General features: G+C 31.0%; 1 protein-coding gene across 27 annotated transcripts in view; it reads right to left on the bottom strand.

Moving 5' to 3' along the window:
• LOC106881656 (calcium-dependent secretion activator 1) overlaps nt 1-16,516 on the bottom strand; it is a 240,691-nt gene that overhangs the window by 47,788 nt on the left and 176,387 nt on the right. For all 27 annotated transcript variants that reach the window (XM_089359140.1, XM_089359365.1, XM_089359056.1 and 24 more), the window contains 2 exons: nt 10,823-10,979; nt 5,997-6,138 (listed from right to left, as the gene is read on the bottom strand). In XM_089359140.1, coding sequence (XP_089215266.1) covers nt 5,997-6,138; nt 10,823-10,979 — 299 coding nt within the window. The remainder of the gene's footprint in view (nt 1-5,996; nt 6,139-10,822; nt 10,980-16,516) is intronic.

Below are 16,516 nucleotides of genomic sequence, written 5' to 3'. Positions count from 1 at the left end.
AATTTAAACAGTTGAGGTCAAATGTCTTGTAGATGATTATCATGGTTTCCTGACCTCTTGTTCTAAAATTTCATAGTATCCATCTAACCAGCTGCCCACATTTCATTGCAGTTTTAGTAATATTCACATGAAAAGACGCATCATTACTCATGGTGTTGCCCGGGTGATCATCATCATTACAATCATCATTGCTATTTAATGTTTGTTTTTTATGCTGGTGATTGTTGGATGATTTGATAGAAGCTAGTGAGCCAGAGGACTGCACCAAGCTCCAATGTTTGCTTTGGTATGGTTTCTATGGTTGCATGCCCTTCCTAATGTCAGCCACTTTACAGAGTATGCTTTTTTTTTTTTTTTACATGATACCAGTACCAGTGAAGTCATCAAGTAACTTCAGTAGTACTCCCTTCAACTGAGGGGGTATACTTCAACTGAGGGGGCTTTGTGTCAGATGATGGGAAGTTAAGTATAAGAGACAGGTATGGGTGTCTTGCTTTAGAGAAGATACATGGTTACTCCAGTTGGAAAGAGAGAAGAGATGGTGGTGAAAATGAGGCAGAGAGTATTGAGGAAAGTGAATATAAGAGAAGTGATACAGAAGATTGGACAGTGTTAAAGGTGAGGTATGGCAATACACACATGCCCATATGATGGGCTTCTTAGTTTCAGCCTACTGATTCCACTCCAAAGGCATTGATGAAGCCAAGGCCATCGTAGGAAGCATCAGTCTGTAGTGCTTGTAGTGGGAATGAATCCTAAACGGCATAACTACAGGGTTTTACCCCCCAGACTTTGGAAGGTCATAACTTTCAGAAAAATGAATATTTTTTAATGAAATTTTCTATGCATATAGTATTTACTATGTAGAATCCGAATATACAAAACTTTCCGGTGAAAGTGTTTTGGAATGGGGGTGGGGGACAATTTTCGGAAATTCCAACAGAGTCCACTTAAATTCTTCTTAACTTCCAGGAAAATTAATATTTTTTCGTGAAATTTTCTACAAATATACCTTGATGTATGTACATTTCGAGCATGTAGGAATTTTGAAGGAAACAACTGCAGGTTATTTTTGAGAAGCGTTCCCCACTCGGTGGTGTTTCGGAGCAAGTCGTCCATAATTGTTTCATTTTTCTCTATTATGTGCGTATGTGCATCCGTAGATTTGTAATGAAGTAATACGCTGCTTCTGTTCTCTTCTACTTCTCTACTAGAAACGTTTACTTTGGAATTTACTTCTATTGAGAAAAAAAATCGTGTGCATGTTATTTTTAACGAAAGTTTTCTTATGACGGCTTCTCTTCACTGTCTAGAAATCTACGGATGCACATACGCACATAATAGAGAAAAATGAAACAAATATGGACGACTTGCTCCGAAACACCACCGAGTGGGGAACGCTTCTCAAAAATAACCTGCAGTTGTTTCCTTCAAAATTCCTACTTGCTCGAAATGTACATACATCAAGGTATATTTGTAGAAAATTTCACGAAAAAATATTAATTTTCCTGGAAGTTAAGAAGAATTTAAGTGGACTCTGTTGGAATTTCCGAAAATTGTCCCCCACCCCCATTCCAAAACACTTTCACCGGAAATTTTTGTATATTCGGATTCTACATAGTAAAATTTTTGTATATTCGGATTCTACATACTATATGCATAGAAAATTTCATTAAAAAATATTCATTTTTCTGAAAGTTATGACCTCCCAAAATCTGGGGGGTAAAACCCTGTAGTTATGCCTCCTAAACTACATGATTATATAAAGTAAAATTACTAAATGAATGGTAAGCTAGAAAACAAGATATAGTGTCAAAATATACCCATGAAAACTAATTACTTCTGAAGATCTTTCAGCTCAAAATATGTAACAACCTTCTGCTTAACAGCACTAGCAATACTAAGATATTGATAATGATTATCGTAGCAATCTCACTAAGCTGTTCATCTATCAAAGACAAACCATCCACCCCAACCATCAATGGGGTAGAGTCCTATATGTTACTCAGCTCTCAATGGTAGAACCTAAAAATATCATTTTACATCACTCTGTCAAATGAGCAATGTTGAATGAATTAAACCTCTAAAACAACAATACTTTAGTTCTTGCTGTGATGTATATAATAATAATGGAAAAGTCAGAGCTGCAAGGGTGCAAAGGTTCAGATTTGATTGTATTTATTAAGAACATATCATTATCATCATCATCATCGTCATTTAACGTTCACTTTCCATGCTGGCATGGGTTGGACGGTTTGACTGAAGACTGGCAAGTTGGGAGGCTGCACCAGGCTCCAATCTGATTTGGCAAGGTTTCTACAGCTGGATGCCCTTCCCAATGCCAACCACTCCAAGAGTGTAGTGGGTGTTTTTTATATGTCACCAGCACAGGAGCCAGTCAGGCAGCACTGGCATCGATCATACTCAAATGGTGTTTTCTATGTGCCACCAGCATGGGTGCCAGGCAGGTGGCACTGGCATTGGTCACACTCGAATGGTGCTTTTTACGCGCCAGTCAGACAGCACCGGCATCAGTCACAACTACTACATTACATATATGGATGAATATGTATATAGGTATACACAAACAAATAATATGTATGTGTTGATAGGCATTTCTAGGGCCTATCAAAAATGCCCATCAATTCTTTGATTCTTTTCAATTTTATAATTTTCAGTTAAAAATTCAGTTATAGAATATTGAACATATTGAAATTTCATCAAAATAGAGATATGACATGCTGAGTAATTATTCAGCATGCTCAAACAGATATCAGTACCACAAAATATCATTACCCTTTCAAAACTGGGTGCTCTTACTGCTAAGTAATCTTGTGCAATTCTATAAGAGTAGTTAGCAGGAAACTTTGACCAGCTTTTAGTTTTCAACATATAAAGAAAAATTATACTTTTAAGTAATTATGGATCCCTAATATAGTCCAATATTATCTTATATAACATTCATGGTTTTTGATAATTACATATCATATGACAATGATGAAAATATTTCCAAGTTTTTTAATAAAGATAATTAAGTCTTAAAATAGTTTACATTTGTATGATTTCTGCAATTCAATACATTTGTATGCATTATTAGGACATGTATTTGGTTGTAAGTTCAATTAATGAATTGAACCAGGTATCTGATACAAATTGTATATTATAGTGTAAATAAATTAATTTAGTTCACCATTAAAACTTATAGTGTTTGTTCAGTTAGCTTAACTTTACTGAAGATTAAAAACCAATAAAATGTATTTACTGATGTTATACAAATAGGATTTTATTGAACTTATTTTTAGACTCAGTATTGGAAATATGTAATACAAGCAGAAGACAAGCTGATTAAAAAGTAGCTTGAAAATATCATAATATTTTGAACACAAGAAATTACAAAGAATACTAAATTATGACATTTACATTACATAAAAAATCTTAATTTTTAATATGCTGTCTTTACTTAATTTGAAATAGTAATGTAAACATTTGCATAGGGGGTACATTTTTTATGAAGTGTAAGTAAAATGCAAGCTTGCATATATATACTAATATTGAATCAATATTAGTATATTTATTAGTTTATGCAAAATTGTTTACATTTAATTGAAATAAACAGCTCAGATCCAGCTAATATTTTACACAATATATGGTAGTTTCGTAATACACTACTACTACATTTGCATTGGTGTGGATAGGAGCTGGTGTAGCCTTGTGGTTGAGAAGTTTGCTTCCCAACCACATAGTTTAGGTTCAGCCACACAGTGTGGTAACTTGTGTCTTCCCTACAGCAACACACCTGTGCCTACCCTCCTATCATACTTTAAACTCATATCAACTGGCACAAAGCCACCTCTCTCAGTACTATTTTCCATCCCTCAGTTGAAGGGTCTTTTCTTGTGAGTTACTTGGTGACCTCACCAGTGGGGCCACATAAAGAGCACCCGGTAAACACTGTGAAGTGGATGGCGGTTAGGAGGAGCCTCCAACCCTAGAAACCATGTTGAACCATGCAATGAAGCTTTACACACACACACACACGCACACATACAAACATACATAATAAACATAAAAAACATGTTTACATACAGATATACTTATATGTGTGTGTGTGTGTGTGTGTGTATACATATATATATACATATACTAACTGAAGTGTACAGTATCATATATCCATTATGGCCGATCTTACTGATTGGTTTTGCACACACACACACACACACACACACACACACACACACACATATATATATATATATATATATATATATATATATACACACAAAGTTTTCAATTGACAAGCTCCAAATGTTCATGAATAGATGTCTCCAAAATATCCTTTGGGTTAGATGTGGGAATAAGTGAACAAGCAACTTATCAAAATCCAAATCAAGATAAGGATACGTGGTTGGCTGGGATGGGACACATCCTATGGAAACTTATTTCCAGCATTATGAGGCAAACTCTCCAATGGAGACAGAATGTTATAATCGATATACAGAGTTAATTAAAACTTTCTAGGAATATTCTATAGTACAATGTAACATTGAAACAAAACACTGTTAACACACTAGTAATTCATTAATACAGCCAACTGTCAAGAATGAATTATATATGCAAATTGGTCTATCCAGTTTACATAAACCCTTGAAAATACTGGGCTAATAAGCAGTAGCTCTGTAGTCAGTTAAAGACAGTACTTGGCCACTGAAGAAACCCCAACACAGATTGAAACTAGTCTGACTAATCCATCTTTTCCTGTTCATGAAGATATTGTATAAAATGACAAAGTGTTTGCACCTCTCTGTATACATTGTGTTGGCTAAGTATAACTTAAGTCCTTAAAAATAATTTGTTTACAAGCAGTGTCTCTGTTGACAGTTAAAGAACATGTTGAGTCATTGATGAATTTCCAACAGGGGATTGAAAATTGTCCAACTGATCTATCTGTTTTAATCCCCAAAGATACTGTATATAAAGACAAGATGTTTATATTTTTCTAGGCCTACAATGTTTGCTAAAATATATAAATATATTGTGTAATACAGTATAGATATTCAGTTCTATTCAATTTTGTTTGCCTATGCATTTAACTGATTTCTTTATATCAATTTTGATAATTGAATATTATTCTTTCAGTTAAAATACTTTAGGATATAAAAAATATAATTAAAAAACTAAACTGAATACTGTTATATATAATTCATGAATTTTTAAAATAGGCAAAGGAATTCATTAACCCTTTAGCATTTAGATTACTCTATCAAATGTAATACATATTCAATCACATTGATTTGAATTAATCATACATTATCTCATAGCTTTGAGATTTCAATGATGTGATTGTTTATTTTTCAATGACATTTTTAAGTAGGTGTGAGAGGCCAGATCAGGCCAGTTTGAACATAGAACAGGTAAGAAAATTTTTGGCTGGATATGACTGGTTTAAATGCTAAAGGGTTAAACACTAACAATGATTTCATTTTCTTCTCAATAAAGTCAAAATAAATATGTATTATTTCAGTTTGAAAATATTTTAACAGATTATTCAAACTGTCTTTTTTTTTTGTTGTTGTTGTAAAAAATTCAATTTTATTAAATTCTTTCCCCACTTTTTGTTTCGTATGGCATCAAATCATTTATCAAAGAAAAAAAAATAGCTTAAAGATTTATGTCTTTACTGATTCAATCTTGACTAGAACTCAATAGGCAACTGCTTTACTCCTAAACAATCAAATAGTTTATCACTCACTTTCGTTTACACCATTCGCTCTCTTATACATACACACATGCATTTATCCTTGCATATATTTAATCACATATGCAACAACTACTTAAATGTTATGAATTAACTATAAGTAAACTTCTGAATTTCTATGATTTTTCTGTTTCTCATTCCAATTTTTAACCCAATTATTTGAAAATCAGAAATAGATATTAAAATAAAATCAATATATGTGAAAAAATATTTTTATCTTTTAAACCAAATGTAATCTTACCCTTGTGCATCCCAGCGTTCTTTTTCAAAACCTTTATGAATTGACTGTGCAATTGAAGACTCCATTAAATCAACATATCTCACAACCTGTGGTGCAAAGACATCACGCAAATGTTGATGAAATTTGCCGTTGCAAAGATTATCTGCAATGAAACAAGAAACAAAATAAGCATTTTAGTTTAATATATTTTTATTCCATTTTGGAATATTATTTTCATAAAATTAGCTATAAAATGATTTAGCAAATTCATTGTCAAGAAATGACAATGGACTGCAATGATTGGCAACATACAGTACTGGACAAGCCTTACATACCCATGTGAGCATATTGAAGCAAACACTGAAAATGGTGGTAGTGATGGAGATTGGGTGGTATGACATATATCTACTTTAGGCCTCCTGCACAGTATGTCCTTAGTCAACACCTGCTGCCTCTTTCCTGCCCTTTTGATACCCAATCATCTCTCTACCAGTCATCCTTCAAACACTTACCCAGTCTTCTATTCATAGTGCTATGCAGTCAGTATAACCAAGGTAGTTCTTTCTCATTTACTGTACCATGCTGCCAGACATATAGGGATAACATAGAGCCTGTCTAACCCTCTCATCTCTTTGGCACTCACCCTTTCTCTTAATTATTGTACCGTGCCATCTGTGTTACTGGACCTTTTCATATTCAATCTTCACTACCACCAAATTAATCATCCTAACTCTCTTGTAGCTGTGTATTAAGAAGTCTACTGGATCATTTTGTATATAAAACACTCTTCCATCAATCAATCCATTTTCCCCAAGCTGTTATTCACACCCCTTTCTTATTCTTAGCATTGTACACCTCTATGACAATCCATCACTCTTTCTCCCCCTTCAGCATACTCTTAACTCAATCATTCTGTCACCACCTTCATAACTTCATAATCTTACTATATTCATCCACCCATCCTGGTTCTCCTGCTGTCATCTCTCTCCCTCTCTTTCTCTCTTTTCTATCCATCATTCATAGACACGTTGCCTCAAGCAAATGATATAGTATAGAATAGAGAGGACTTCAGGCAACTTTACTAGTGCTGGTGCCACAATAAAATGCACTCAGTCCTTTATGGTAAGTGGTTGGTTAATACACAAGAATAATGCAAGGTCAAGAGGAAATAGAATGATGGTAACAACAACTTAAATTTTTGTTAACTATAACAAAAAAAAGTCAGTTTATAAATTACGCTAAAACATACAATTTTTAACTGAAAAATATTAGTAAAATAATCAATTGCACAATTTAACTGATGTCTTTTCACATTATTTATTTTATTTTTACTAATTTCACGCAATTTTGAGCAATAGCCTCATTGAACATTTGAGATGAAAGAGTGATCCAATTGGCCAATCAACAGAGCACATTTATTCCTCACTTAAATTCAGGGAATTTCAACAAAAGCTTTTTATTTTAACTATTTTTTCTTTAACCTCTAAGATAACTTTGTTCATATTAGTTTTTTTTTGTTTATATTAGTTATTCCAGTTATCTGATGAATTAATTTCACAGCAGTCATATACAAGTATTGTAATTAACATTGATATTTAAAGAGAATTGTTGCAATTATGTAAACAATGATTTCCAGGATAGACATAAGATTGAAAATTTGGGGAGGAAGGAACAGTTGATTATATTAACTTTACTGTTTGACTGATACTCATTTTATAGGTCTCAGAAGGATGAAAGGTTAACTCAGTCTTGGTGGAATTTAAATGTAAAGGGCCATAACAAAATACAAGGCATTTTATTCATTGTTTAAATGATTCTATTTTCCTATTGCTTATGGTGCTGATGGTACTTTCTTCATAGCACAATATACATATGTATAAGTGAACCATACTTTTCAACATCTTTAGGAGATATACAGTTACCACTCTAAGCAACATGAGTAAAATATAATTGATGATGATATCTATAGCTTGCAATGATGGGTTCAAATCTTCCAACAAGGTTTTCAAAAGTGAAAAGAAAACAAAAATGTGTAGGGTGGGGGACTGATATTCTAATACATCTTTACTTGAACTAGAGGATGGTGATGCATTTAAAGTAGTGATCTAGTGTGCCAATCATTAACAAAAGAAAGTCAGTGTCCAGTTATCAGTTCTGACTGCAAATACTTTGCAAATAACCTAATACATGGTGAGTGACCAAGAGTGACTCTTTCATTGATTTCAGTATTAGCTAAATGATCCAGTAAATTGGGAGACAAACAAATAATCTAAACTTAATATCATATATTTTTGATAAACTACTGCTTCAGCCTGTCACAAGATAATTAATGTTCTTTAGCTTACATTATACAAAATTTTTATACAATCTAAGTACATGTTATAAAGACAGCTTTCCTATGAATTAGAAAATACACTTTTGTAAACAATCATTTTTGATTTCATATTTTTAAACTGAAGGTCAAGATTATGAAATAGGGTTTTAAAATGATAAACATGCCCTATTGCAGAAGGCAGAGTCAGTAACTGATATGCTCAATGAACTGTGGGCTTAGAAGCTTATATTACATCTAAAATATATCAAGGTAGCCATTTTTCACCCAAAGAAATTAATTCACTATTCTTAACATTTAATGTTGCAAATATATATTAAAAAAAATTTAGATTTTTCTTACCAACGCACAGAGGAAAAAAAGTCGCAATTTTTTTTTTACAAGTGATGGTGCAGGAAGATGCTTATATAAAAACTAATATTTTATGAAAAGGAATATGTTTACAGAAAGTATTTTCAAACAGGCATGACTGCTCAAGCAAAAGGCAAGGCCTACAACATCTGAGAAAACTCATCCACATTCCAAAACAAGACAGCAGAGGATGTTTTCATGCATCATGTGACACTCAAGCTATCCCCACTTCCCAAACTGCAGCCAATCCTTCTTGTCCCCTGCCAAAAGAATCTCCACCTACTTTGCAGAATTCTTTTTCCTTCTCTTCTCTAAGCAGTACACCCACATTTTCTGTCTATTTTGCATCCAACTCCATACAGCACACACTGGACAAATCTCTTTCAGCAGAGAATGTTAGCTTCATTATTTCTAGTCTTCACATGTCTTCTGCATTCATGGCCCACATTTCATTAACATGTAGCATTTTTGATCATATACAAGCATCATACAATCTGCCTTTCACTCTGAGAAAGAGAGTGGAGGGAGAGACCTTTTTTTACCAACAGAGATAGTAGCTCATTGAACTTTCTCCATTCAATTCACATTCTGGCAACTATAGTTTCAGAGTATCCTCCTCCACAGCTAATCAAGTCATCCAGGTAACAGAAACTATACACTACCTCTAAGGATCCCCTTGTCCATTTGAGAAAATTTATTTTTCTGTGCATTCTTGTGTTTATTGCTCCTGTGAATCTTCCATAAACAAAGTTTACTTTTTCTGTTATATATACATTTATACATATATCTATAATGTATATTCACATATATATGATACATGTGTGTTTGGCTGTGTGGTTAAGAAGTTCACTTGCCAACCACATGGTTTCAGGTTCAATTCTACTGCATGGTAACTTGGGTAAGTATCTCCTACTACAGCTTCAGTCCAATCAAAGCTTTGTGAAGGGAGTTGATTGATGTGAATGAATGTGAAAGAAGCTCATTCAATTGTGTGTGTGTGTGTGTGTCTACAAGCATGTGTGTGTTTGTGATTCCTTGTCTTAACATCGCACGATGGTCATAAAATGAGAACCACCATCATACAAACAATATTGTTTGCTCCTCACCCTCTGTGAAAACCTGTTTAGTCATGAGGGAATGTGATGATTAGTGGCATGAAGGACATCCAGCCATAGAAAATCTGCTTCAGTTAATTGTGTCTAACCCATGCAAGCATAGAAAAGTAGACATTAAAATAATGACAATGATATGTATATATATATATACATATTTCTATATAAATAATAAATGTATAGAAATGTAGCTAAACACACACACACACACACACACACGCACATATATATATACATGTATATATTTACATATGTATAAATATACACTCACATGATATATCATCATGAAAGCTATCCTTTAATTTTTATAGCTCTGTCTATACAGTTTTACTAGGACATTTCTTTCTATCCTGAAATCCTTCTCAAGCAAAGATCAGGCCCACAGCAAGTAGACATGTAGGAACTCCTAGTTGTCCTCTATGTTGTATGTCTCTATCTCCTCTTCCTTCTCATTGTACCAACATGTACATCACGGAAATTACATGTTGCTACAAGGTCTTTCAGCTTCCATATCTTCCTTTGCCAGATTGTCTTGCCTATGAGACTGTCTAGCTTTTATCCTAGTCTACATTGAGTAGTACATTGTTTAATGTCTCGGTAATCTGAACCAGCTGTTTGGTGTATTTTTTGGTAAGTATGTAGTCTACTTGGCTTATGTGTTTGACAAGTAGGTAATAAGGTGGTTGGCTGGTTTCCTTACATTAGTATTGTAGATGGTTAGGTCATTTGCTTCACAGAACTCCAGTAGCCATGATCTACCCTTATTCCTAATACCATATATATGCATGTATGAAAACTATGTACATATAAAAACCAAAAATACTTGCAACCATTGATAATTTTATCAAAACTGGATTTTCATTATATCTAAATACATTATCTAATGATAGTTTCCATTACCTAAATATAAATATACAGACAGGTCTAGCAACTGTCTAAACTTTTGATGACTTGTCCGTTGCATATATTCATAAAATATCAAATACATTTCTAAAAAAAATCAAATATTTGCTATGGTAGAACATTATATTAATAAATAAATAAAGACCTACCGTCATTTCTTAAGTAATCATTTAACAACTGGAACAGAGGGAAACTGTCCCAGGTATCTGGTGCTTGCATTTCTAATGCTGCATCCATGTCTACAGCAAAAAGTGACCAGAATAATTCTGTATGTTCAACCAGCAAGTCACTGAACCAGGCAAATGCCTAAAATGGCAGTAATATTTAGGACGTTAGAAAACAGATTAAAAAAAAATGTTAGAGATTATAATTTAGAAAAGATAATATACAAACAATAAACTAACTAAAGAATATGAATTTACAGAAAGAATACACTTTTAAGTAATTTACTGAATAACAAGCAACAATTTTTGAACCGTATGTTGAAATCACATATATAATGGAAAAAACTGAAGTAATGCAATCTATTTTTTTTTTTCTAAATGAATGACATTAATTATTTATTTCATTTAAAAATAGTTTAATTTTCAAACATTAACACTGTAAGGTGAATACGTTTATTTTTATTGACCTTAAATTTTTCTAAAAACATTATTCATAATAATAATGATAATAATAATAATAATAGTAATAATAATAACAATAGTAGTAGTAATAATAGTAGTAGTAGTAGTATTAGCAGTAGTAGTTATAATATATTACAACAACAACAACAACAACAATAATAATAATAATAATAATAGTAATAATAATGATTTTATCATATTTAAAAGAAATACCACATTTCAGATATAGTCTTCATGATATGAAACTGATTAAAAAATATATTTTAGTGAAAATTTAATTTCCATTTTATGAAAGTAGAGTTGTACTATTCAATTTGATTTCATTATAAAATTCATTAATAATTTTCTAATATACACTGCAGTTTTGACAAGGATGATAGAAAGTTTAAACTGAATTAGATTAACTTTTGCTCTTTATAAATCCATAATTGGTAAATAGAACTATTAACAATACCATGATATGGATGTTAATGACATAATAAAAAGTAAATTTTTATTTAAAAGTTCCTATAATATATTCCTAACTTAGCAAATGTAAAAAAAAAAACAACCAAAAATATTTACATGTTAAATAATGAAATAGAATTGATCTTTCTATTCATCTAATTTAATATGAATAAAAACATTCATTGGTATCCTATTTCTGCAAGTGTAAGGCAACAGAAACTTATTTTCTATTTACTTTAGAAATATAGATAGGAACTTAATTAGACAATAAAATTATACGAAGAGCAAAATTGCATGATAATTAAAGATATGCTGTATATAGTAATTTTATATGCTAAATCAAGAGAATAAGTCATTTACTACAAGTCAGTTAATAACTGCATGCATATATATATATATATATATATATATATATATATATATATATATATATATACTGACATACATACATATGTGTGTGTACATACACACATATATGCACATATATATATATGTATATATATATATATATATATATATATATATATATATATATATATACACATATATGTATATATATATATGCATATATATGTATATATACATATATGTATATACACACACTCACACATATATATATATTAATAGTAATGGTCAGACAAACAGAAGAATGAAAGAGACCTCGATATTATGTAAATAGACGAATTTATCTGTATTATAATATGTGACAATTATTCGGTTGCCATAATAAAACTACAAGTTTCGGATGTCGGGGCGGAAACCTGCTCTGGCTTCTCTTCAGTTATTGAGGCAATCAAAATATGCTATGAAAATCACCATTAAACAAAGGGAAATTACTATATAATTGACCGTTATTAAGACAAAAGAGTTACTAGAATGACTGTTAAATAAGAGAGCACATGTACGTGGGTGTGCGTGCATGCATGTATATGTATGTACATGTGCGCATACACGATTGCTATGAGCATTTTTATCTTATTTAACAGTCATTCTAGTAGCTCTTTTGTCTTAATAACGGTCAATTATATAGTAATTTCCCTTCGTTTAATGGTCATTTTCATAGCATATTTTGATTGCCTCGATAACTGAAGAGATGCTGGAGCAGGTTTCCGCCCCTACATCTGAAACTCAGAGTCTTATTATGACAACCGAATAATTGTCACATATTATATTACAGATACATATATATATATAGATCTATATACATATACATATATATATATATATATATATATATATATATATATATATATATATATATATATATTTATATATATATATATATATTTTTTTATATATATATATATATATATATATATATATATATATATTTATATATATATATATACATACAAATTAAAATATTTGCTGATCCCTTAATTATATTTATAAATATATATATATATATATATATATATATATATATATATATACATATATATATACATACATATATATATATATACATATGTACATATATATACATATATGAATATAAATATACATATATAATAATACATATATGTATATATACATATCTATATTTATACATATATATATATATATATATATATATATATATATATATATATATATATATAAATATATACACACACAATTCTGTATATATGTGTGTGTGTTAATATATATGTAAATATACATATGTATACATATAAATATATATACACACATGTATATATATATATATATATATATATACAAGGTCCGATCAATAAGTATCCGGACTGTTGCCATAGTAACGAAGCTAAAGCACACAGAGTAAATCTGCTTGGCGAAAATTGAACTTGTACTCTTTTGTGCATGTGCACAAAGTTTTAAGTTTGTACCTCATTTCTGCTGTTTACAGCAGTGCTTAGTAGGAAGGTGTGTAGTGTGTGATTGTTGCATTGACCATGACAGAGAAAGTTGTCATGTCAATACCTGTTCAGAGGACTACGCAATGTTGCAGAAAGTGTATGGAGATGAGTGTATGAGTCACAAAGAAGTGTATGAGTCACAAAGAAGTGTATGAGTGTTTCAGACATTTCCTAGATGGACAAAAAAATGTCAATATTGACGAACGTTCTGGGAAACCTGCAACCAGCAGAACTAAGGAAAACGTTGCCAATATGTATGCAGCTGTGAGGGGAAATCGTCGAATGACCATCTTTGAGTTTAGTTATGGTTCAGATTAGTTATGGTTCAGTCCATCATCACAAGATTTGGGTATGAGATGCATATTTGCAAACTTTTTGCCAAAACTACTTTCTGCTGACCAAAAAGACACTCAGTTGCACAAGATCTCCTTGGCTGTGTCAAGAAGAATGTAAACTGTTTGAAAACTTTGCCTAGGCCTCTGAGCAGGTATCGCCAAGCTTTTGGCAAAATTTGATGCAGATTCTCTCTACTCAACTTTCTGTCATGGTCAATACTATGATCACACACTACACACCTTCCTTCCAAGCACTGCTGTAAACAGTGGAAGTAAGTTAGAATGTTCAAAGTCAATCTGTGTCAGGTGGCTTCACTCTGCATGTTTTAGCTTTGTTACTATGGCAACGGTCCAGATACTTATTGATCAGATCATTTATGTATATATATATACACACATACATACATATATGTATGTATATAATGAGAAAAACTCAATTGTATAATAACTACCTGATTCAATAAAGAACTGATTGAACAAATTTTCAAATTTGGCAACTACACTTATATATAAAAAAAACCAAAAAATACAAATTGACAAGTACAGATTTTATGCATGCATGTGGATATATGTTTTGGTGTGTAGTGACAGATAGAGAATGAAAGAAGGTGAAAATGTGAAGTGCATAAAAGAACTGCTAATTAAGATATATGTGACAATACCTTTAACACTAGAATAACTACAACTAGATACTACTTTTCTTCAAATAATCAGAATTTTTGATGCCATTGAAATACAATAATACAAGATTTATAAAATGTTTAGATATCTGAAAATAATGTTAAAATTATGTAGCTGATAAGAAAGATAACAGTTATGAATAAGCATATCATTATTCTTTGTCAACATTAGCTAGATGTTTAAAAATTATTGAATTTTTGTAATATATAATCTGAGAAATATCATTTGATAAAATTATTACTTTCCGTTTTAAGCTGTAAATATTGACTTGATAAAATGTTTTAAAATGCAGTAAGAAAATACTTCAAATATGAAGGATAGAATAAACCAAAATCACAGAGATTGAAGATAGAAGACAAAAATGATTATAAATAAATTTCACAAGGAATATATAAACATGAAATATTGATGTGATAATATTCAACTCTTCTTAAAAAGTAGCATAACAAGTAACATTGAAAAGATAAAGACAAAGTATCCCAAAATGCAATGAAGTTCCTCTTAAATATAACCTAACATGAACAAGCATGCTGCTCATAGTTGTTTTAAAAGATGAAAGTGAAAAGGCTAAGGAAAATATAAAGTGATGTAAAGTACAAAAAGAAATAGAAAAGTAATTTAACCCTTCAATGGCAATAATCACAAAAGAAAACCTGACAAATAAATACAGTTTTATAAATTCATGCATAAACATAAATGAGATAGAGAGATAGAAGCAAAAAGCTATACCAGACTTTTCATAATTATTTTAAATTCAACTTAACAGCATTCCAACAACAAACATACATTTCCTGAATTAAAAATTAATACAGGCATATAAGATCTTTACTTAAGAATTCAGATATATAAAAAAAAAAAAATGAAATATTAACATTGTGCTCTTTAATTAATGATAACCTTAACAATAATGATTTTCACAAATTTCCCTCAAATCTCATTCCGAATTGTAAATATAACATTGAAAAAGAAAGAAACAAAAATTATGAAATATTTGAAGATGGCATAACCCCCCCACTCCTAATATCTAAAAAATGACTGAAGAAATTCTTAATTTGGCAAAGTTAATAGTAGAATTAAGACATTTAGGAGTATAGGTTACACCATATATTTCCTGTTTTTATCTTAATCATAAACAATGTTACTTATAAATTAGAAAAATTGATATTCAAAATCAATGTTCTAAATAAATATATTTAGTGAGGCAAAACAATAGAAGTGGTCAGCTGGAAGGCAGATGTAAAACGGTGTTGATGATAAATTTATAAACATATCACATGTATATTATATATAAACCGGCCTTCCCCGTTTTTAATATATACAGAAGAACCTTGGTTTTCAAACAACTTGGATCACAAATAAATCGTATTTTATCTCCTGTCTTTCTTACATTCATTTAATACAGTAGTACCTCAGTTTACGAATGCCTCTGATCATGAATAAATCGTGCTTATATATATATATATATATATATATAAAGCACGATTTGTTCGATATTAGAGTTGTTTGAAAACCAAGGTACTACTATATGTGTGTGTGTGTGTGTGTGTGTGTTTGTGTGTGTGTGTGCATGTGTGTCACTCTCTCTCTCTCTCTCTCTCTCTCTCTCTCTCTATATATATATATATATATATATATATATAGACATATATGTGTGTATCTCTCTCTCTCTCTCTCTCTCTCTCTATATATATATATATATATATATATATAACACACACACACACACACACACAATACACTCATATATTAAACATATACACATATCTTCACACATATTATACACATACATACATACATACATATATACATACACACTCTCTCTCATACACACACACATATATATTACATAAACATTATCATCACTACCATCTCTTAAT

This window comes from Octopus bimaculoides, chromosome 1 (assembly GCF_046866305.1).
Source record: "Octopus bimaculoides isolate indiv1 chromosome 1, ASM4686630v1, whole genome shotgun sequence".
NCBI classification, from domain to species: Eukaryota; Metazoa; Mollusca; class Cephalopoda; order Octopoda; family Octopodidae; genus Octopus; species Octopus bimaculoides.
Note: the sequence above shows the minus strand (reverse complement) of the source record. Positions and strands in the feature narration are given on the sequence as shown.